The 23,048-nt window shown below is 49.9% G+C and overlaps 1 protein-coding gene across 4 annotated transcripts in view; it reads left to right on the top strand.

The window, feature by feature from the left end:
- The first annotated feature begins 4,020 nt into the window (after positions 1 to 4,020).
- GIT1 (GIT ArfGAP 1) overlaps positions 4,021 to 23,048 on the top strand; it is a 49,330-nt gene continuing 30,302 nt past the window's right edge. For all 4 annotated transcript variants that reach the window (XM_082201767.1, XM_082201766.1, XM_082201765.1 and 1 more), the window contains exon 1: positions 4,021 to 4,165. In XM_082201767.1, the coding sequence (XP_082057893.1) occupies positions 4,114 to 4,165 (52 nt within the window). In that variant the 5' untranslated portion in view covers positions 4,021 to 4,113. The remainder of the gene's footprint in view (positions 4,166 to 23,048) is intronic.

Here is a 23,048-nt window from a genome sequence, read left to right as displayed (position 1 = left end):
TTTAACCACAGCGAAGACCTGGGTTCAAATCCCCACTCGGCCCTGACTCTACCCCTGTTCTGCATGGTCGGAGGCAATGAATGATGCTGAATACCAGTCTCTGGAAACCACTGGAGGGAGGGAGGCTGTTGTGCTAGGCTGCTTCTCATGGGTGGATCTCATTGGGGGATCTGGTTGCTCACCGTGAGAATGGGATGCTGGACCAAATGGGCTCCCTTTTGGCCTGATCCAGCCCTTCTTACGTTTTTAAGCTCACTGTGGCGAAAGCATTTGCCGGGCAACCCCTACCTCTCCAACCAGCAGGGTCGTTGTGAATACTATATTGTAGGGGACTGACCTGCGTATGCTGCCTTGAGCTCCTTGGGGGGAAAGCAGAATACAAATGTAAAAAATATATAAACGAGAAGACAAACATAATATACGGGAAAGTTTTTACACTATTTCCTTTCATGTATAGCCTGTCCATCCTTCCAAAGGAACTCTGTACTAGTGCTGGGGGAGGCTGTCCAGGGATGCGGATTTATAAAAAATATTGGGGGGGAGCTCATGAATAATAAATAAGCTCATGAATATGCAAATAAAGTGGCGCCGCCTCCTCGTGAGCGAATAGGGGAGAGCGTTCTGCGCCTATTAATCAGCTCCGAAGGAAATTGGGTGGAGCTTTTGCTCGGGAGGGAGGGCAGGAGGCATGCAGCCCGACCCTGTGCATTTTGGGCTGGGGGAGGGGCGGCGATGGCGCTCTGCTGGAGGGGCGCTGGAGATTATTGGGGGCAGAGCCCCCCCAAACGAAATTTTGAGGGGGCTCGGGCCCCCTCAAGCCCCATGGAGTCGGCGCCTATGAGGCTGTCCCTGGAAGTCAGGGTTAGAAAATCCCCAGCTCCAGATAATGGTCCAGCCTGGGGTTGGAGACCTCTGACGAGAGACAGAGCATCAACTCTCCAGGCCAGTGGTCCCCAATATGGTGCTCATGGCCTCAGTGGTACCTGTGAGGTCCCCTTTTCCCTGGCAACACAAAGCCTCTGAGCCCCCATCCAGCTTGCTGCCCCCTTGTTCATAACTCTCTTTTTTCTCCCTTGGGAAGTACATGGAGCTGAAAGAGGAAGTTGAAAGAAGGGAGCTCTTTCCCACTTAAGTCAAGTTTAGACCACTTGGGAGGTTATCTTTTTTACGTATATAATTTTATTTAATTTACATTTTATCATAATCACCTTCCATTACATAATTCGATAACCAAAAGCATTGCTCACACTGAACATCAACCTCCCCCCCCCCCCGTCCTGCTTTCTGGCTTTCATAAATAATCACTTACATCTTAGCATTACTATCTCCACTTATTTACCTTCTTTTCTTCTTAATAAACTTCACCTCGTTAAATGTAAATCAGTTCCCTATGTTTGCATTACAAAATATTTCAACTCAAACCTACAAACGTTTTCAAATGTTTACAATGTTCTTTTATATATAATATAAATTTGCTCCAGTCCTTTTGAAACAGCTCATCGCCTTGATTTCGGATCTTTCCTGTCAACTTTGCTAATTCTACGTATTCTGTCATCTTGGTCTACCATTCTTCCAATGTTGGAAGTTCCTGCTGCTTCCATTTCTGGGCCAAAAGTATCCTTGCTGCCATTGTGGCATACATAAGCAAGTTTACATCTTGGGAGATTCTCAAGAAACTCTCCTTGAATGTGCTCTGCAGGTTTTTTCCTTTTCCATTCAGAAAAAAATCCATATATATATATATATATATATATATATATATATATGCAGTGTACAATATGCGGGAAAGCTTAATATAACATGGTATAAAATCACTAAGCACATCATAATAACATGAACAGGAGTGCTAATGGTAAAAAATAAAATTAAAATAAAAATCCGGCTTTGGGGGCCAACAAAATGTCTGTGCATAGAGAGATGTTTCCAGGAGATCAGAGCGAAAAAGGCGCCACCAACTACACGAGGATGCCAGCATGGTTAATGAGCAGTGTCAAGGAAACTATACGAAGCAAGAAGGTGTCCTTTAGAAAACTTTCCTGACGAAGAGAAGAAAAAGGAAAGCAAAAGCAAGGGAAAATGATAATGTAAGTTACTGAGAAAGCAAACAGAATATTTTTGAAAAATGAGAGGATATTGTTTTAAAATGCCAGGCCCGATAATATATATTTAAATAGAGGCAGGAAAATGGAAAGGGAAGTAGTTGGACAACTGTTAAAGGAAGATTACAGGCAGGATGAATGAATACTTTGTGGCTGTCTTCACCGCAAAAGGTGTAGGGCAGATATTTGTGGCTGAGCTGGCAAAGGAGTCTGAAGAACTAACCTGGGCAGTGGTAACAAGAGATGGAATTCTAGGCCTTTCTTTTGTTAAAAACATAATAACAAAAAAAAAAAAAAAAAAATGGGGTCCAGGCAGCATCTGTAGATCGGGAGAGCTGCAGGTTCTACACTTCTGGTTTATTGGCAGCTGGTTCATAGAGAACATCTAAAATGGAGCCTGCATGTCCAAGAGCAGTGTGCCTCTGAGTACGCAGGCGATAAAGGAGACAGCGGTGGCCTCCATGCCTTGTGGGTTGGAAGCTGGGTGCTCTAAACGGTGGAACTCCCTCCCACAAGAAGGAGCGATGGCCCCCTACTTGGATGGATTTAAGAGAGATTTAGACAAATTCATGGGGGAGGAGAAGGGATTCTGTGCTCCCTCCTCTGTCGGAGACAGTAAATGCATCTGTTGTGGGGAGATTGGCTGTTGTGCTCAGGTCTTGCTGTCTCCATTTGACTTTGCTTGCTGCCAGCGATAGTCGCATTCAGTCCAATCTGCCACCAGGCTGGCCAGTGACAAAGGGATACTGGGCTAGATCAGGACCCCTGGGCCTGATCCAGCAGCCCAGCTGCTCTTATATCCATTTCTATCACAGCATCTTCACTCTCCATTCGCCATCACTGACAACAGCAAGCGGCCCAGTCTTGCACCTGGTTGGCTACAGTAAGAGAGGATGCCAGGCTAGATGGGCCTGATCCAGCAGCCAGGCTGTCTCATGTTCTTCTGGTCAGATCCAGGAGGGCAGACTTTGGCTGCTGTTCAAAGCACACTTCCTTACTGGGGCTTTGGCTAGTTAGGTTTCTGAGTTCATGCAAATGGTACTGAGATGAATATTTAGAAGGCAACGAATAAATCAGTGATGATAACGATAATAATTATGATGAAAATAACAGAATCATAGAGTTGGAAGGAAACCAAAAGATCTTTTGGTTTCCAATGCAGGAATCGCAGCTAATACTGCAGTTTTAGCCTCTATTGTGGGCCTTATCCTTACCGTGGGGTTTGGCAAGATTGGTCCTTTCAACTCCATTGTTGGATCAACGCTTTTAGGAAATGTTTCGTGGGCTTTCTTTTTAATCTCCCATTCAAGTTCACCTGTTTAGTATTTCATCTTCTTGTTCACATTTGGCTGTGCCCAATGTCATCCCTACTTGGAGCAGACCCATTAAAGTTAATAGGCATAACTCAATCAGTTCCGTTGCTTTCCATGGGTCTGCGGATTTATTTAGATAATAATAATAATAATAAACGAATGAAATACACCCCGACTAAAATGGAACCCTCCTCTCACAGCGCCCCTGAGCATGTGCAAAGAGCCCGCCCCGAGGCTCCTGCCCTGCAAAGTCAAGGCGTTTCTGCTGCGCGCATCCACTCTCCCCGAGGAGGAAAGGACCCAGGTGTCCTGCGCTTCAGAAGCCAGGATCCTTCTCTGGGTGGCGCCCCTCGCTCCCTCCCTCTTTCCGCGGGTCTGGAAGGGACCCAGGAGTCCCGGCGCGGCTGCTCCCGGGGACCCAGGCGTCCTGCTTCCTCTTCCTCCTCCTCCTCGTTCCCGGCGAGGTCGCGCCTGGCTGCGCCCTCCCGCCGCGCGCCTCGCTCCGCCTCCGGAGGGCCGGCCTTGCGCGCCCGCCCGCCTGGCTTCTTCCTGCAGGAGGAGGAGGAGGCGCAGGAGGCGGCTGCTGCTGGCGCTGCTGCTGCTGCTGCCTCCGCCGCCGCCGCCGCGCTGAGCCCCGGAGCCCGGCGGCCGAGGGAGCCCGGCGCTGGCGGGGTGGTCGCGGCGCGCGGCGCCCGCTCAGGATGTCGCGCAAGGTGCCCCGCGCGGAGGTGTGCGCCGACTGCAGCGCCCCAGGTGAGCCCGGCGGCGCCGGGAAGGCGGGCGGGGAAGGAAGGCGGGGCCGGGCCTGCAGCACCAGCTCCGGCGCCCGATCCGACGCCACCGACCGCCAGGTAGGGCCAGCGCCGCGGCCGGGCCTGCTGCTCCCGCTGCGGCTGCGGGGAGACCAGCGCGGAGCCTCGCCGGGGAGAGAAAGGCGAGCCCTCGGGCTGCCTGGCTGGCGTCGCCCCCACCGCGGGGACCCAGGCGCCCCCATCGGCCCCCGGGAAGAGGACCCAGGCGTCCTGGCGCATCGCACCCCACCCCTACAAACGCCAGTTAGGACCCAGGCGCCCTGGTGCCCGCACCCCAGTGGATACACCTGGAGCCAGGTGTCCAGGTGACCCCCTCCCCCGTAAACACTGGGAATAGGACCCAGGCGTCCTGGTGCCCCCACCCCAATTGAGGCACTGGGAATATGAGCCGGCCATTCTCTTCCCCATAGAAATATCAGGAATAGGACCCACCTCCCCATCATAGGGAGACTAGGAATACAGGGCCCTGGTGCGCACCCTCATTAACCATAGAGGCACCAGGAATAGGACCCAGGCGTCCTGGTCCTCCCCCTCCCCCCCTATAATTCACAGACAGGGATATTTGCATTCTGATTCTGCTCATGCTGCTTCTCTGAGCGATTTCTATAGCCAAGGCTGGGGGGGCGGTGGCAGGAAGAACACCTGCTCCACATGCAGAAGGCACCAAGTTCGCTTCCTGGTGGCATCTCTACCCTGCCTCTCTGGTGCCCTGGAGAACTGCTGCCAGTCTGTGTGGACAGTACAGGGATCGATGAGCCAATGGTCTGACTGCCTGGGTGGGGCTTGTGATCTGCCCCACCCAGCCCCTCTTTCTTTCCCCTCCTCTCCCAGGCATCATTTAGGGCCCCTCCCAACCAGCGCTGGGGAGGGAGTCCCCCCCCCAATGCCTAGGCCTTCACACACTCCTTACTTATCACACTCCTAGTAACCTGGAACAGAGCCCAGAAGTGCTCCCATCCTGCAAGCAGAACCCAGGTGTCCGGGTGCTTCCCCCCTCTGGCTGACACCCCCCCTTACCCTCGGAGAGACATGTGACCCCATCTTTCAGCTGCCCAACCAAGGCCTTCCTAAAGTGGCCCGGCATTCCTTGGGGTCTCTCTCTGTGTGTAGGGGATTGTAAGATCATTGGGGCAGAGTTCTCCCTCTTCCCACCCATTCCAAAAATAAACACCACTTCCCTGTGGATCTGAAATGGGGCGTTTGCTCGTTATATAAAATCTGGAGGCCTGAATTGTAAAACCTTCTTCTCCATCAGGAAATCTCAGCTGTTTCTCTCCTGCCCCGCTTTTGCTAATTAATAGGAGATCCAGGCGTCTTGGTTGCTATTTGTAGTTTCTCAGGAGTTAAAAGTTTCATGTGGGGATGGAGAAGAGATCCCTCGCCAGGTGTGTGTCTGCGTGTGTTGAGACGTATCTTCACCTGGGCACAGGTGCGAGCTTCTCTTACTTGTGGTTGGGGGTTCCAGGGTTGGCCGGTTGCTTTATGGAGCCAAACTAGGCCCCTATAATTTAGGAACAGAGGAATTTATAGTGGGTCAGAATGTGACTGTGTGTAGCTCCATTGTGTCTGCACTGGTTGGCAGCAGCTCTCCAGGGTTTCAGGCAAGGTTCTCTCCCAGCCCCACCTGAAGATGTTGCTGGGCGGTGGTACGGCTAATATTTAGATTTGATAACACAACTTTTCTGTATGTCTACTGAAAGCAGCAGCTTGCCACAGGAGGAAAATAAATGCAGATCATTGCATCATTACGGCGACAATCAAATGTGGCTATATTGTTTCAGAATGTAACAATCCGCCAAATAACATTCTTTGATTATGTGCTTGAACCAGGCACACCCTGTCCCATTAGGATACTTCCCCCTAGATTGCAAGCTGAATTAAGCCATTGGGCCACCTAGTGCATTACTGACTGGCAGCAGCAGGGGGAGGGTCTTTGCCGGGGCTACCTGGGAATTGAACTTGGAACCTTCTGCAGTCGAGGCAGGTGCAGTACCAGGAAGCTACAGCTCTTCCTTTAAAACTGAAACCAAGATTCCGGTCCTCATGGTTCTGAATTAAAGGCTGCTTTAAACTGGAATCCATCTGCAGAGTCAGTCTGTTGGCCACCCCGCTCAGAACTGTTTACTCTGACTGGCAGCTGCTCTCCAGAGTTTTAGGTGGAAGATATTCCCAGCCATACCTGGAAACGGCAGAGATGAAACCTGGGGTGTTCTGTATTCAGGACAGATGCTCTACCATGGAGCTATAGCTTTTGGCCCCAGCTGGTTAATGACTCTGACTATTGATCTACTGGAAGATTGGGATCTACTGGGAGACCTCTGGGTGGTCTGCAACAGATCAGCAAGGATTTCTTACTCCTGCTACGTTAAATGACTTTTCTTCCCATCACCGCCATTAGGCTTCTGAAATGAAGAAAGTTTGATGTAACTAGGAACAGATTTTTTGGGAGATATGGAAGAAGGGCCCTCAGCTCAGTCCTAGTACAGCCGTACCTCAGGTTACAGACTCAGCTAAACCAGAAATAGTGCTTCAGGTTAAGAACTTTGCTTCAGGTTGAGAACAGAAATCGTGCTCCGGTGGCGCAGTGGCAGCAGGAGGCCCCATTAGCTAAAGTGGTGCTTCAGGTTAAGAACAGTTTCAGGTTAAGTACGGACCTCCGGAATGAATTAATTACTTAACCCGAGGTACCACTGTACAGTCGTACCTTGGAAGTCAAATGGAATCCGTTCCAGAAGTCCATCCGACTTCCAAAACGTTCAGAAACCAAAGCACGGATTCCGATTGGCTGCATTAGCTTCCTGCAGCCAATCGGAAGCTGTGGAAGCCCTGTCGGACATTCAGCTTCCAAAATTCGTTCGAAAACCGGAACACTCACTTCTGGGTTTGTGGCGTTCAGGAGCCAAAACGTTCGAGAACTAAGGCTGTTCGAAAACCAAGGTATGACTGTACTCAAAACAAATCTCTGTGGCCCATCGTGCCCCTTCATTCTAACTTGGCTCACTCTCTTGAGCTGTCCATGGACTATAGCCCAGTGGTAGAGCATCTGAAGTTCTCGGGTTCAACCCCCTGGCATCTCCATGTAAGGCTGGGGATGTCCCTGGCCTAATATCCTGGAATAGCTGCTGCCGGTCAGTGTGGACAATACTGAGCTAGATGCACCAGTGATCTGGCTCTGTAGGGGATTAGAATGAGGAAGGGGAGAACTGTCCCCTTGAGCTGATTGGAGGGAAATGTGGGATAAAAAAGAGGTAAATAAACATTTAAGCCAGTCCTTTATCATGAGGACTGGTATCTTAGGGGTTATTTGAAAGCGAAGAATCATAGCTTAGAGCTAGAGCACCTGCTTGGCATGCAGAATGTCCCAGGTTCAATGCCTGGCATCTCCTGGTAGGGCCTGAAACCCTGGAAAGCTGCTGTTGCCAGCCAGTGTAGGCAGTACTGAGTTAGATACACCAATGGTTTGACTCTGTATGTATAAGGCTGCCTCCTGCGATTACCGACAGTTGAATGTGAGAGCTCAGATCTTTCTTTCCTTTTTTTAACAACCCCATTGCACTTGCAATGTGATAGGAAATGTTCTGTATTTACAACATTTCGGCACAAATACTGATTCTGGGTCAAGGGATGACTGTGTGAATCGTTCCTTAAAATGGGAAGGGGGAGCAAGGTCCTCAGCTGCTTACAAGTCCTTCGGTTGTGGGATCTATCCTGACTCGGGGAAGAATGGGCTAGATCGGAGCAGGAGCCAAATCTGAGCCTCCCTATACAGGAGCAGTCTACCTTGGGAGTGCCCTGCTTGTACTCTTCCTCCCGCTTGCTTTGCGGGGAAAAGACTGTGGCTCCAGTCCTTTGTGGCACCTACCAGATTGGACTGGGTATGTCCGCCCCTCCGCCTGAAAACCCTGGCGAGGGCTACTGCTGCCAGTCAGGGCAAGCGATACTAAGCTATGCAGGGCAGCAATAATAGTGGAGGGAGGTTTCTGTCTTGGCCTGGAGGATTCCCTGGCTTGGGTCAGAAGTCCTTATCTTGCAGAATGGCCTGTTGAGGAAGTGAACAATAGAGAAAAACATTAGAGGGGGGGTCTGTTTCCTGCAGAGGGTAAAAGCAGGATTTTGCTCCTTGCTCTCCCCTGCTATCATCCTTATGTGTGGGCAAGACACACCCTCCATCCACATCTACCCACTCTGCAAAAAATAATCTAAATAAGTTGCTTTTAATATTGCGTTTTATTTTATCTATTCCGTATAATATACCGTATTTTTCGCTCTATAAGACGCACCAGACCACAAGACGCACCTAGTTTTTGGAGGAGGAAAACAAGAAAAAAAATATTCTGAATCTTAGAAGCCAGAACAGCAAGAGGGATCACTGCACAGTGAAAGCAGCAATCCCTCTTGCTGTTCTGGCTTCTGGGATAGCTGCGCAGCCTGCGTTCGCTCCATAAGACGCACACACATTTCCCCTTACTTTTTAGGAGGGAAAAAGTGAGTCTTATAGAGCAAAAAATACGGTATGCACTGTTTGATTGTAACAACAACAGCAACCCTCAAAGCAGTTCATAATTAACACAGTAAAATGATCAGGGGAGTGAATTAACCACAATCATTTTAGACTTTGGAAAAGTTAAAAGAACGACAGATCAAAACTCGTATCAGCTTTCAAAGTATCTGGCTAGGCTTGCCAAACAAAAATGTTTTTGCAGGAGCTGAAAAGGGTGTATAGCTACGGAGGTAGTCAATAGGCAGGGAGTCCCGAAGTCCATAGCTGCCACCCTAAAATACTGAGCTCTTGCAAACGTTGCAGCATGCCTTGCGACTTTACATACATGTTTAATTTTATTTGTGTCACACCTTTCCACATTTCAAGCCATGCTCAAGACAGCTTGCAACACGAAAAATATACATAACTATAACATAGCAAGCGTAGTCATAAACAATAAACAAAACATCGAAAAATACTCAACCAAACGGAACGGTTTCCACATAAATCACAAGATCTGAAATACAGATACACAAAAGCCAACAGCAAAAACACCCCACCCATTACAACCCTCCCCCAAACAACACCCCAGCCGAAAAGTCTGTTCAGCAGCCTCTGCTTTTGTAGCTGGAGTCAGTCCAAGCTCCGCCCTCCCAGGCCAGGTGGGGAAAGGTGTGCGAGGCAGGGAGCAGGTCTCCCAGGACCCACAGCTAAGATGGTCCTTAGGGTGGAGGATGGGCCATGAATAAACAAAGAATGAAGTATCAGCTTCTATGGGGGGGGGGGAGGAAATAAGAAATTAAACCAGGGGTCAGCAAACGTTTTCTGCAAGGGGCTGGTCCACTGTCCCTCAGACCTTGTTTGGGGCCGGACTATATTTTGGAAAAACAATAATGAACGAATTCCTATGCCCCACAAATAACCCAGAGGTGCATTTTAAATAAAAGCACACATTCTATTCATGTAAAAACAAGCTGATTCCAGGACCGTCTGCGGGCCGGATTGAGAAGGCGATTGGGCCGGATCCAGTCCCAGGGCCTTAGTTTACCTACCCATGAATTAAACTTAAGGTTGCAGAGGCTGGGATGGCCCTAGTGTCCGGAAAGCTTCAAATTTATTTATTATTTCTCAAATTCTTTATACCACATGGTTGTTAAAAAACCCCAAAACCTCAATGTGGTCTATGAAAAGTATAAAGCAAAAGATAATTATGAGTAAGAACCATTAAAAAAATAAATAAACCAGCAATGAACAAAAAAACCCCCATACCAGTGTTCTAGATATCTGGACTGGCTTGTCAAAACAAAAATGTCTTTAGCAGGCACCGAAAAAACTACAGTGAAGGAGCCCATCTGATATCAAGAGGCAGGGAGTTCCAGAGGGCAGGTGCGGCCTCTGATTGCTGGGCTTGACTCTGCTGGAGATTCCTGATGCAGATGGGCTAGACCTGATCCTGGGCCTTCCGCTGTTCATTCCTTCCTATTTCTCCCATTTGTCCTTTCCTTTTGCTTAGAACTCTTTGGGGACGCTTTGAAAATATATTCTTCCGTGGTTTTGCAAGTCCTGTCCCGAGGGTGGGTAAAACCGGAGACCCTCCCGGTATGGTGGGACTCCAAATCCCATCAGCCCTGGGAGCCGGCAGTCGGGGATGATGGGAGTTGTATTCCAGCAATATCCAGAGAGCCTCATCTTCCTTGCCCCGGCTTATGGGGTGTTTCTCCTTCTTGTTCCCGTGTGGCTGAGAGTCAGCGATTCCTACTGGTTACTGGAGAACCCCAGTTTCTTGTCTTGGATTTTGTGGGGCGAGATCGCTCTGAACCCGGGAGGGGGGGCTCCTTTCTGATCCACCCAGGAGTGGAGATCTAGCTCCCCTTCCCGGTTTCCTTGGCGGCAGGCGGAAGAGGGATGCCGCTGGCAGAGAAGTCTCTCCTGACGCATGACAAGCCGTTCCTCAGTGCCAGAGGCTCCCGGGGGCACAGAATGCAGACATCTGCCAAGTCAACTCTCTCTTCACTGCCATCTGTGCAGGATGAGCCCACGCACATCCTTCAAGTCTTGGGAATGGGAGGCTGGGAGGAACGGCTGGAGAGGTCCTCGCCGGCGCTGCCGGTTGGTGCTGGGGACCCCGAATTGAGAAGGAGGAGCATGGAAATCCTGGCTGAAACCCCAGAGAGCTGCTGCCAGTCAGTGTAAGCAGTACCGACCTAGAAGGACAACCATTGGTCCAAAACATACCAAATCAGTGTGTGATAAAATAAGAATAAAGTGCAAATGATTACAGACTTGGGTCAACAAAAAGTGATAAAGCAATATTTGTGCAGTTGAATAAAAGCATTCCAGTGTGTTGGCAGTGGATGTCATGGAGCAGTGAGTTTGCCTATGGAACTCGCTGCCACAAGGTAGATGGTGAGGAGTCCCTAGGTTAGATGACTTTGAAGAAGATTGGACCCATTACCTACTGAGGCCTGTTAGTCTCTACGGCCGTATGAGTCTATCACCTGATATACTTGGTCATCTGATTTAGCATGATTTAGTGAGGCTGAGGCTGGCTGGCAGACAGCAAAGTTGATAGGTGAATTGGATGCTGCTCTGGGCTCCTTCGGTAGGAAGGGGTTTAAATTAAATTCATAAATAATAATAATTATTAAGAATGATGCTTGTCCTTACACGGGAACTCACCCATGCCCTATGTGCTGCAGACTCCAGATTCCCAGAGGGGAGGGTACCACTATTTGGGGGGGGGGGCGATGGGATTCCCTGGGGGGGGGGTGCTGAGAGGCAGCGTGGCACTGATGCCAATGCCAACCAGACTTTCAAAAGTTGGTCTCCCTGCCAGTTTTGTTGAATTAATCAACCACAAAGTTTTAACTTTGAACAAACGTGGGATTAATTGTTTCATTGTGTTACGATCTTCCTTCGTGGGCTGTTCAAACCGCTGTTCCGAAGAATGCTTTTTCGTGGGGTAGGGGGGCACTGCGGATGTGTTTATGGAACTGGGGGGGGGTGACAGTCCCCTCAAATAAATTGGGAACCACTGAAGCAGAGCCTGGCTTGTTTTGTTAGCCTGGGCTGAAGATTTCTGTCCAGTTCTTTCCATTCTCCGCAATCCAAACTTTGCAGGTCAGCCATGAACTTCCCCCCAGGCCAGGATAGGAAGGAAATGCCGGGAGGGGCTCTCCATCTGCAAGCCCTGGGCATATCCTGCCTTGAGTAGGGCTGTGGTGTCAGGCTTGTTTTCAAGTTAGGGGCTGGGACTGCCTCCCCCCAAGTCTGTTGACACCTATCTTGCCTTCTCTTCTACCCTCCCCATGAAATCACTGTTTGGTGGTGGGGAAAGGGACCCAGGAGTCCTGCGGCTCACCCCCTTCCCCAGGCCTCATTTCCTAGCTGGCTTTGGTGATGGTGGAGGTTTGGCTCTGTTTTTAGTTCCTCCCCTTTGTGGGTCTTAGGAACTCCTTAGCACTTGCCCATCTATGTACCTCAGTATTGTCCACACTGGCTGGCAGCAGCTCTCCAGCATTTCAGGCAGCCCTGTCTGGGGATGGCAGGGGTTGAAGTCCGAAACTTCTACTTGCCATGCTACAGCTTAATCTAAAAATAAAACCAGGTTCTAGTCTTCATGGTTCTGACTGAAGGGTTGGTATAAACAGGGACATGTGCAGACCACTGGGCTATCTTGCTGGCTGCTGCCTGCACTGACTGGCAGCAGTGGCTTCCGGGTTTGAGACAAGGGGTCTTTCCCGGTGTCGGGAAAGGGCATTGCAGAGTTGGAAAAGGTGCAGGAAAGGGCAGCCCATATGAACCAGGGAGTGGAGTGACTCCCCAGGGAGGAGAGTTGCATCTTTTTCATTTACAGGAAAACTTAAGAAGTGGCAAGTGAGGAGTTAATAAAATTATGCAAGGCAAGGAGAGAAGCGGGAGGGAAACGCTTTTCATTCCGACTCTTAATGCTAGAACTGGTGGACACCCAGGGAACCTGAAGGCTGGAAGATTCAGGGCAGACCGAAGAAAGAGTTGGACTATGGAACTCCCTGCCACAGGAAGCAATGATGGTCCCAACCTGGATGGCTTTAAAAGAGGACTGGGCAAATTCTTGCAGGAAAAGGATGGGGAGGAGAGGGCTATCAATGGCTGCTAGCCAGGAGGGCTGTTGCCCTGCCTCCATAGTTGGAGACAGCCTTTCTGGAAAGCTCAGGAGGGGAGAGTTGTTCTCACGTTTGAATCCTACTTGCTGGTTTGCCATTGTGGCATCTGGTTGGCCCCTGTGAGAACAGGAGGCGGGGCTAGATGGGCCCTCTTTGGCCTGATCCTGCGGGTTCTTCTTCTAAAGTCAGAGCAGGTGCTCTCCCACTGAACTGCAGCCTGCTTGCCCAAGTCATTCATCACCACTGCCTGAGAAACAGTTTTTATCCAAATGCGATTTTTGGGTTTAAACACAGTGTAAAGTAGTCTCTGCAGGAGTATATTGTATTTAATTATGGGGTATTTTCAGGGGGTTAACCAGGCTGGGAGGGACGCGGGTGGCGCTGTGGGTTAAACCACAGAGCCTAGGGCTTGCCGATCAGAAGGTTGGCAGTTCGAATCCCCACGATGGGGTGAGCTCCCGTTGTTCGGTCCCTGCTCCTGCCAACCTAGCAGTTCAAAAGCACGTCCAAGTGCAAGTAGATAAATAGGTACCGCTCCGGTGGGAAGGTAAACGGCGTTTCTGTGCGCTGCTCTGGTTCACCAGAAGCGGCTTCGTCATGCTGGCCACATGACCCGGAAGCTGTACGCCGGCTCCCCCGGCCAATAAAGCGAGATGAGCGCCACAACCCCAGAGTCGGCCACGACTGGACCTAATGGTCAGGGGTCCCTTTACTTCTAACCAGGTTGGGACAGCAGGCTTGTTGGTTTTTGAATGTCTGATGTAGATTTTTTCAATTTTGTTGTTCTGTATGGGACAATGACAACAAAGATTATCGTACCGTACCAGCAACTCATCCTAGCAAACGAAACCCCGCGCATTCCAGGGGGTTGGGCAAGATGACCACTTGGGTCCCTCTCAACCTGACAGTTCTTTGGGAACCAAATCCAGGTGGGGCAGGAACAGGCAGCAGGCTGGTTACGGTTGATTTGGGGGTTTTTAGGACGGGCCTCTGGCCTCCCAGCTCTCTCCCACGCCCTGTTTCTGGCAGAGATTTGCATCCCACAGGCCTCTCTGAGACATGATTGAACAAGGCCAGGCGGAAGCTGCGGCCTGCGAGCGATTTGGGAGCTGCCGCTCGGCTCTGAAGCCACCGTACCCACACAAAACATGCCCCCCCCGTTCGCCCAAAGAAGGAACAGTTGCTGCCAGCTGTGGCCGCCCATCCAAGGCAGCTGGGGAACTCTGAGGCAAAGGCTGGGTGTTTGTTGTGAACAATGGAAGTGACGCATCCCAGAGTTGGGTGAGGACTAGGAGGCGGGCATGGATCAGTGGCAGAGCAGCTGCTTGGCAGGCCGAAGGTCCCCGGGTAGGGCGGGGAAGGGCTCCCTGCCCGAAACTCCGGGGCACTGCTGCCAGTCGGTGTAGACAGTATTGAGCTGGATGGACCCAGAGTCCAACTTGGTAGAAGGCAGCTTCCTACGTTCCTGTTTCAAAATCTTGAGGACTAGCAACTTAGCGGTCAGGCTTTTGGGAACCGCCTGGTTTTAAGGAAAGGGCTCCTAATAGCTCTGTGCTGTTTTTACTCTCCAGATTTTAATAGGCTTGCTTTTTTATTGTTTTAGTTTTGCTTATTAAATTTGTATACCTCCTTACACCTCCAGGTCTCAGGGGAGATACAGCATAAAATCACAAAATGAAAACAAGCCCTATAACTCCCCCCACCGACACATTTTAAAAGGGCATTGCATGTGCATCAGCCCAAGACCTGGTTGAAGAGGAACATTTTTGCCCAGCGCCTAAAGATACATAAAATGATTTTTATATCATTTTGATTGTGTCAGAGTTGAATTACCTTACAACGGTTAACTTTTCAGCTGTTTTGTGTTTTCTCTGAGTTGCTTTGATCTGTTATAATGCTAATAATTACAATTATAATAAAATAAATAAAGCAAATGCAATCCCAGGGCTCGACGCCCCCCCCCCCCCGCAAAGGGGACTTGGTTGGAACCATTACGGGAGGCTGTGGTTCTTTTAGGGGATTTGGAGCGTGGCCTCTTGGCCACGGCAGGGTCAAAGCTGGGTGAGGGAGCCGGCGGGGTTGTGGGCGGTGGGGCTGTCTCTCCCTGTATGCCTCCTTCTCTCGTTGACCTTTCCATCCTGCTTGCTTCTCTGTTCTGGAAAAGGGAATGGAGAAGAAAAGGCCCTCTTGTCAGGGCGACACAGCTCCTCCCTCCCTTGCAGACCCACAGCGGGGAGGTGGCGGTCGAGGAAAGAACCAATTTTTCTTCAGCTGTGTGAAGTGCAGGAGGGCACAGGTTTGATCCCTGGCACGTCCTGGCTGAAAGGGCCTCCGTTCATGGGTTACAAAAGAATCAAGGGTCTGAGAAATTGCAGAAATTCCATGGCAAACTAAGCCCCCCCCCATGGCAAACTAAGGCCCGGGGGCCTGATCCGGCCCAATCGCCTTCTAAATCCGACCCACAGACAGTCCGGGAATCAGCGTGTTTTTACATGAGTAGAATGTGTCCTTTTATTTAAAAAGCATCTCTGGGTTATTTGTGGGGCATAGGAATTCCTTTAAAAAAAAAATTCCAAAATATAGTCCGGCCCCCCACAAGGTCTGAGGGACAGTGGACCGACCCCCTGCTGAAAAGGTTTGCTAACCCCTGCCCTAACCAGCTGAGCTATCCAGGGAGTGTATCGTAGAATTATACTATTGGAAGGGACCCTGAGGGTCATCTCGACCAACCCCCTGGTGAATAGACATTCCTCTGTGGCAACCATAACCTAGGTTTAAGCTGCCATTTGGTACTCAGCTTATATATCTGAGTTTCTAACACACTGCCCACTGTCAGAAGTGAGGTTACAGGAACCAGGCAGAAGGCCTTCTTGGTAGTGGCTCCCCGCCCTGTGGAACGCCCTCCCTTCAGATGTCAAGGAGATAAACAGCTATACAATGGGACCTCGGTTTTTGAGCGTCTCGGAAGCTGAACGTTTTGGAACCTGGACGCCAAAAACCCAGAAGTAATTGCTTCCGTTTTCAAATGTGCCTCACAATTGCCGGCAGCCCTTTGTGCCTCGGTTGTCAAATGTTTTGGAAGTCAAACGGTCTTCCGGAATGGCGGTTCGACTGTACGGCTTTTAGAAGACATCTGAAGGGAGCTGTGTACAGTGATACCACAGGTTAAGAACTTAATTTGTTATGGAGGTCCGTTCTTAACCTGAAACTGTTCTTAACCTGAGACACCACTTTAGCTAATGGGGCCTGCCGCTGTCACCGCCACATGATTTCTGTTCTCATTCTGAAGCAAAGTTCTTAACCTGAGGTACTATTTCTGGGTTAGCAGAGTTTGTAACCTGAAGCGTCTGTAACCTGAAGCGTCTGTAACCCAAGGTACCACTGTATAGGGAAGCTGCTAATGTTTGATGTTTTATTGCATTTTTATATCTGTTGGAAAGGGACGCAGGTGGTGCTGTGGTCTAAATCACAGAGCCAAGGGCTTGCTGATCAGAAGGTCGGTGGTTCAAATCCCCGTGACAGAGTGAGCTCCCGTTGCTCGGTCCCTGCTCCTGCCAACCTAGCAGTTCGAAAGCACGTCAGAGTGCGAGTAGATAAATAGGTACCGCTCCGGCGGGAAGGTAAACGGCGTTTCCATGCGATGCTCTAGTTCTCCAGAAGCGGCTTAGTCATGCTGGCCACATGACCTGGAAGCTGTACACTGGCTCCCTTGGCCAGTAAAGCGAGATGAGCGCCACAACCCCAGAGTCGTCCACAACTGGATCTAACGGTCAGGGGTCCCTTTACCTTTATATCTGTTGGAAGCCGCCCAGAATGGCTGGGGCAACCCACGCAGATGGGTGGGGTACAAATAATAAAATTATTGTTGTTGTTGTTGTTGTTGTTTAGACTCTTGATTTAATGGCCTCCCGTGATGGGGAGGAGAGACCCCTGTATAGATGGGGGCATTGCTTCTGTCATTTGGGAGGGGAGCTTTGCTGAGTCTGGAGTGCCCCTCGTTCCTCTGAGCCAGGGTAACGGGGGGGGGGGGCTCAGAGTGTGGCATGGACACCAACAAGGCCCCTCTGTTCAGGGTGGCTCTTTGTGCCTTCGGTCTCTGGGGCAACGGGGCGCCTCCTCTAGCAGCTGGGTCAGGGTGGCATCTTCTGAAGCAGCCCTGTCTGGCATCTGGCGTGAGTCTTCGCTGGGTCCAAGGCAGGGTGCCGGCCATCTCTCCGCCCCCACCCAGAGAACAGCCTTCCCCGGTTTCAAACGCCCTTTTGTGCCGGCAGAACAAAAGGTCCCCAGTGATTTAGGGGGGAGGGGGAGCCAGGGCCTGGCCTCCCAGCAAGGGGGAGGCAAGTGATGTCTCGGAGCCTCGGGGCAGCACCCAGGAACAGGCGTCCCTCCCAGGGGTGTCACAGTGGCAAAGGCAGCAGAGGCCCCGTGTAGAAATCTTGGCAGAGAGGATCCCAGGGTTTTAGCGCTGCACGTCGGGGGTTCAATAGTTGTGATTCCTGCACTGTAGGGGGTTAGTCTAGATGACTCTTAGGATCCCTTCCAGCTTGGCAATTCTGTGATTTAGCTGCACCTTGTTAATTGTTTGTTTGTTTTTCAAACAAAACTGGTTTTGAAATAATTGTAAATAGTTGCTTTTTTTAACCAATTAAATCACAGAATTGTAGACTTGGAGGGGACTTTGAGGATCATCTCACCCCGTAGTTACCACACGTGGGGCACATGCCCCACAGGCAGGGGCAATTTGATTTTTAGGGGGGGCAATTCGTGAATGAGTTAGGCTATGTTAATGGCCTTTTAGGCTTCCTCTATGTGAATAGGAGTTCACTTTCTGAGTAATAGCCCGGCTTTGGCTGGGGAGGGCGGGATATAAAAAATTATTATTATTATTATTATTATTATTATTATTATTATTATTATGTGTCAGAGGGGCAGCATCAGGATTTTAGAGATGCTTTGGTGGGGCATTTATCTAGTCCAAACCCCTGCCGGTGTCTTGTTGTTGTTTTTTGTAAACAGCTTTATTATAAATCTTGCGATATAAATAACCTGAACACTCCTCTTTCCCTCTCTTGTTTCTCCAATGCACCCCTCAAAAAAACCCCACAACCTGATCAGTGATACACTGGGGGGTCACTGAGCGCAAACTCTTCACGTGCTCAGAAGTGCTCTCTCCATTGTCTCTTCGGACTCTTGGTGGTGCAGAAATGGGCCTTGGGTACATCGAGACACAGGAAGCTGCTTTCTACTGAGCCAGGCCATTGCTCCACCTGGCCTGTTGTTTACGCCATGTTTTCGGGTTTCGGGAAGGGGGTACCTCCCCAGTTCTTCCTAGAGACCCCAGGCGTCGAATCAGGGTCCTTCTGCGTGCCAAGCAGAGTTGTGGGTGGAGAAGACTCCTGATGAGAGTCTTCTGGGTTCTTCTGAAGGGGATGGCGGTGTTCTTGGGTGTCAGGAGCTGAGGAACATGTCAGCAAATGCTGCAATCCTCCCGAAAGAGGGGTGGGGAGTGGAGGGTTGGCGCTGCAAATTTTGGTGCATCCCCAGGGAGTACAGGGTGGGGGTGCCAAGCTTGGAATAGCTACTTGCGTGGGAGCCTCTCCTTTGGTTTTTAGTTTTATTTGCACATAGGAAAGGGAGGTGTGAAGATTGCACAATGTTTTAACCATGAAGTCTGCTAGCTGTGCGGTGCAGAAGGAAGTTGGTGGCAGTAGGGGGGCATAGTTAGAACAGGGTGAATGTTGCAGCCTTGATTCTTCCTCTCTCCTCACCCGCTCCCTCCAAGATTGTTCCTCTGACGCTTTATCTGGCCGAGACGCCCATTCTGCCCCACTTTCGGGAGCCACATTGAGCGTCTCAGAAAGATGAAGGCACCATTTGGTACCTAGTTTATATATCTTGAGTTTCTAAAATTGCTCGCTGCTGGAAGTGAAGTTACCGGGAACCAGAGGGCCTTCTCGGTTGTGGCACCCTCCCTGTGGAACGCCCTCCCACCTGATGTCAAACAGATAAAGAACTACAGTGGTACCTCAGGTTACAGACGCTTCAGGTTACGTGTTTTCGGGTTGCGCGCTGCACCGAACCTGGAAGTACCAGAACAGGTTACTTCCAGGTTTCGGTGCATGTGCAGAAGTGCTAAATCGCGCTTGGCGCATGCGCAGAAGCACCGGGTTGCGATCCGCACGTGCGCAGAAGCGGCGCTGCAGGTTGCGAATGTGCCTCCTGCACGGATCACATTCGCAACCTGAGGTTCCACTGTATACAACATTCAGAAGACATCTGAAGGCATCCCTGTATTGGGAAATTGTTGATGTTTGAGGTTTTACTATGTTTTTATATCTGTTGGCAACCCAGTCAGATGGGCGGGCTCCAAATATAACAATACAGTGGAACCTCAGTTGCTGAATGCTTCAGAAGCCGAACAATTTGGAACCCGAACGCCGACAACCCGGAAATGAATGCTTCCGTTTTCGAACGCGCCTCAGAGGTCAAACGGCTTCCGAGGTGCGTTTCTCCATTTTTTAAAGGAATTTCCAGTCTTCCGGAACAGATTACATTTGACAACCGAGGTTCCACTGTAATGATAATAACAACAACAACAACAACAACAACTATTTAGCAGCCTCCCTAGCTTATATATCTGAGTTTCAACATTGCTCTTATGATGTCATTATGCCCTTAAATCATGCTGTGGTGAGGTGAGGTGAGTGGAGACAGTGGAAAGAATGAGATTCCCACCTGAGGATGCTTTTAAAGCAGGGGTTGGCAAGGTTTACTCGAGTGGAGATCCCTCTGTGGGCCGGATTGTGTGCATGCCCATGATTTCCAGCATCTCCGTTTGTGCAGGCACGATTTCCGGTGTCGCGGAAGCGAGTCCCCACGCCGCGCTGCGCCGGTTTAGTGCAGCACACAGGGACTCGCCAAGCCGGTGGCTCGGTTCGGGAGCGGCTTGGGGGCCGGTTAAACGACTGCTGTGGGCCGCTTGTGGTCCATGGGCCTTAGGTTGCCGACCCCTGTTTTAAAGTGTCATGGCCTAAAACACACTTGACGATTTCTCTCTTTGTCACTGTGCTGGAAGGGGAAGAGTTGCCTCGATGTTTCTAGGGCAGCCTTTCGGGTTTCCGTAGCAACCAGGCAGGAGAGACAAGGTGTGTCTCTTCTGCATCAATAGATTTTTGATGGGTGCTCTCCCCCCTCCTAGCTTTCCCATGAAAATTCCCTGGAATAAGGTTTGCTGCTGAGGGGGCAGAATATGCATTTGGGGCCTGGTGGGGAGAAAGGGCCCCTTCTCACAGCCAGTGGCCCAATGGAGGAGTGTGGCCTTGAGCCCAGACTTAGCCCCAGAATGTGTGGGATGAGGAGACTGTCCTCTGAGCATGTACAAAGGGGTTTTTTGGGGGGGAGAAGGAGCACGCTGCATGAAACGTTAATGTTTTGTATGGTAATTGTTGTTCTTCTTTATGACATAATGCATATTTTTTGTAAATTTGAAAGTACGACCGACGAAACATCGAGCTAAAATATGCCATAGGACAGTGTTTCCCAACCGGTGTTCCGTGGCACACTACTGTGCCGTGAGACGTTGGCTGGTGTGCCGTGGGAGGGAGGCGGGCGAGTCGGGCGGTGAGAGGCGGCGGCGGCGAGGATCCGCGTCGAGCCGGGGGCGGCTCCGCGGTGGTGGTGCCGAGCGGCGGGGCAGCGCGTGCAAAAGGGAGGAGCGCGAGACAGCGGAGGAGGAGGAGGCCGGCATGTCCGGGCAGCAGCAGCAACAACAGCAGCAGCAACTCCCGGCGACGGCTCCTCAAGCCCCGCCGCCGCCCCCTCCTCCGCCCGCTATCGCCGCCACCACCACAACAGCCGCCGTCCCTCAGTCCCTCGCTCTGCTGCCTCCTCCCACCCCCAAAGCTTGGAGGTTCCCCGGCAAGGGGGAGGGAAAAAACTTTCACTTTCGTGCGTCCCTCCCGGCGTGACGCTGCGCGCTGACGTCACGGGGCTGTGCCGCGGTGGTGTGCTGCGAGATTTTTTTCATTAAACAGGTGTGCCGTTGCCCAAAAAAGTTTGGGAAACACTGCCATAGGAAAGCAGGAATAAAAATAAAGGATTATTTTTAATTAAAAAAAGAATGAATAGTGTAAAATATATTCCATAGTGGGATGCACAGTTCACATTTATACAAAATGTATCAAGGGTTCAAAAACATTGCCAGATAAAATCATATTTGGTAGTCTATATGTGTAGTATATTGTATGTATAGTGTAGGGTATTATATTTATGTTTTAAAATGCAAAACAAGTTACCTTTTAAGTAACTAAGTGACTGCTAATAAGAATTAGAATAATACAGAAAAGCTTCTCTTCTCCCCGCCCCCCAAGCTGAGAATTAGAGACAAGTCAGAAGTCCAGAGCCCCCATATCTATTTAAAAAAGAAAATTTAAATGCGCTGCCTTTGCATCTGATGCCATCTTGACTTTACTGGGTGATTTAGTTATTTTTAATGATCTGACAATATGACTTCGCTCTGAGGATGCCTTTGTAGGTGTGAAAAGGCAGCTGTAGCTGTTTTTAATTATAAATAATTCCAAAGCGTTGGCTGCACTGCAGTGATAACTCAGAAGCCTCATCACCCCCGTTCCTGCTTACCGATATTGTTCGTGTTATTAATTTACAGCTTGCCTTTTTCAGAAAAGCGCACGAGCCGTCCTCCCATGAAATCAGGGTAACACAAAGCACACATGTCCCCTCCTCTAGCTCAGGGGTATAGAACACTTGCTAGGCATCTAGAAGGTCCCTGGTTCAACCCTTGACAGTTCCAGGTAGGGCTGGGAGACACTCCTTGCCTGAAACCCTGGAGAGCTGCTGCTGCTGCCAGTCAGTGCAGACAGTACTAAGCTAGATGGGCTCAGTGGTTTGGCTTAGCATAAGGCAGCTTCCTGCATCCCTTCTCCAAATATACATTTCCATTTTCTTTCCGTAAATATACTTTTAAATTTCGTTTTGTAATGTATATAAAACAGAGAACCAAAGTTAAGAGCTGAAAGTTAAAAGATGAAAAACAAAGCTATAAAACAGGCACGGAGAATTGAGTCCGATTGCATGTGGGTTCAAATAACAAAGTCCAAGTAAAGAATATTCGTGTCATCTGATTATCTGGTTCCAGACTTGCCAAGCTTGGGATGAGAGTTGTCTTGAAAATGTTGGCTCTGTTGTGCATGTAATAAAGGAATACCAAATCATGTTAAAAGGGCCTGGTCCTTGTCAAAATACCAAATTATGCGTAATTTTATCCATTCTAGCCCTGTTCCAGAGTGATTGGTACCAAGCAGATTTTGAGTGAGATTTTGGGCCATTTCCCACTGAGTTGCAAATAACTATGCCAAGATCATATAGGACACCAATTCTTTTGGCACTATATCTACATTGGCACCATCAGAAACATTAATTTTGGACAGCAAGCCATGGTTTCTTTAGTAACCTGTCTCGTTTCCGTCAAAATTAAGTTCCAGGAATCTTGCGTCGACTTACCGGTACATTCACATCCTAAATAGAATAGAATTTATTATTTATACCCTGCCCATCTGGCTGGGTTTCCCCAGCAACTCCGGGCGGCTTCCAACAGAGTATTAAAATACAGTGGTCTGTTAAACATTAAAAGCTTCTCTAAAGAGGGCTGCCTTCAGATGTCTTCTAAAAGTTTGGTAGTTGTTCTCTTTGACATCTGATGGGAGGGTGTTCCACAGGGCGGGTGCCACCACCAAGAAGGCCCTCTGCCTGGTTCCCTGTAACTTCACTTCTTGCAGTGAGGGAACCACCAGAAGGCCCTCAGAGCTGGACCTCAGTGTCCGGGCAGAATGATGGGGTGGAGACACTCCTTCAGGTATACTGGACCGAGGCCGTTTAGGGTTTTAAAGGTCAGCATGAACACTTTGAATTGTGCTCGGAAGCATACTGGAAGCCAATGTAGGTCTTTCAAGACCAGTGTTATGTGGTCCCGGTGGCCACTCCCAGTCACCAGTCTAGCTGCTGCATTCTGGATTAGTTGTAGTTTCCAGGTCACCTTCAAAGGTAGCCTCACGTAGAGCGCATTGCATTAGTCCAATCAGGAGATAACTAGAGCATGCACCACTCTGGCAAGACAGTCTGCGGGCAGGGAGGGTCTCATCCTGCGTACCAGATGGAGCTGGTAGGCAGCTGCTCTGGACACA

Source organism: Podarcis vaucheri, assembly GCF_965113315.1.
Source record: "Podarcis vaucheri genome assembly, chromosome: 15".
NCBI classification, from domain to species: Eukaryota; Metazoa; Chordata; class Lepidosauria; order Squamata; family Lacertidae; genus Podarcis; species Podarcis vaucheri.
The sequence above is the reverse complement of the archived record's forward strand: the minus strand, read 5'-3'. Positions and strand labels throughout refer to the sequence as shown.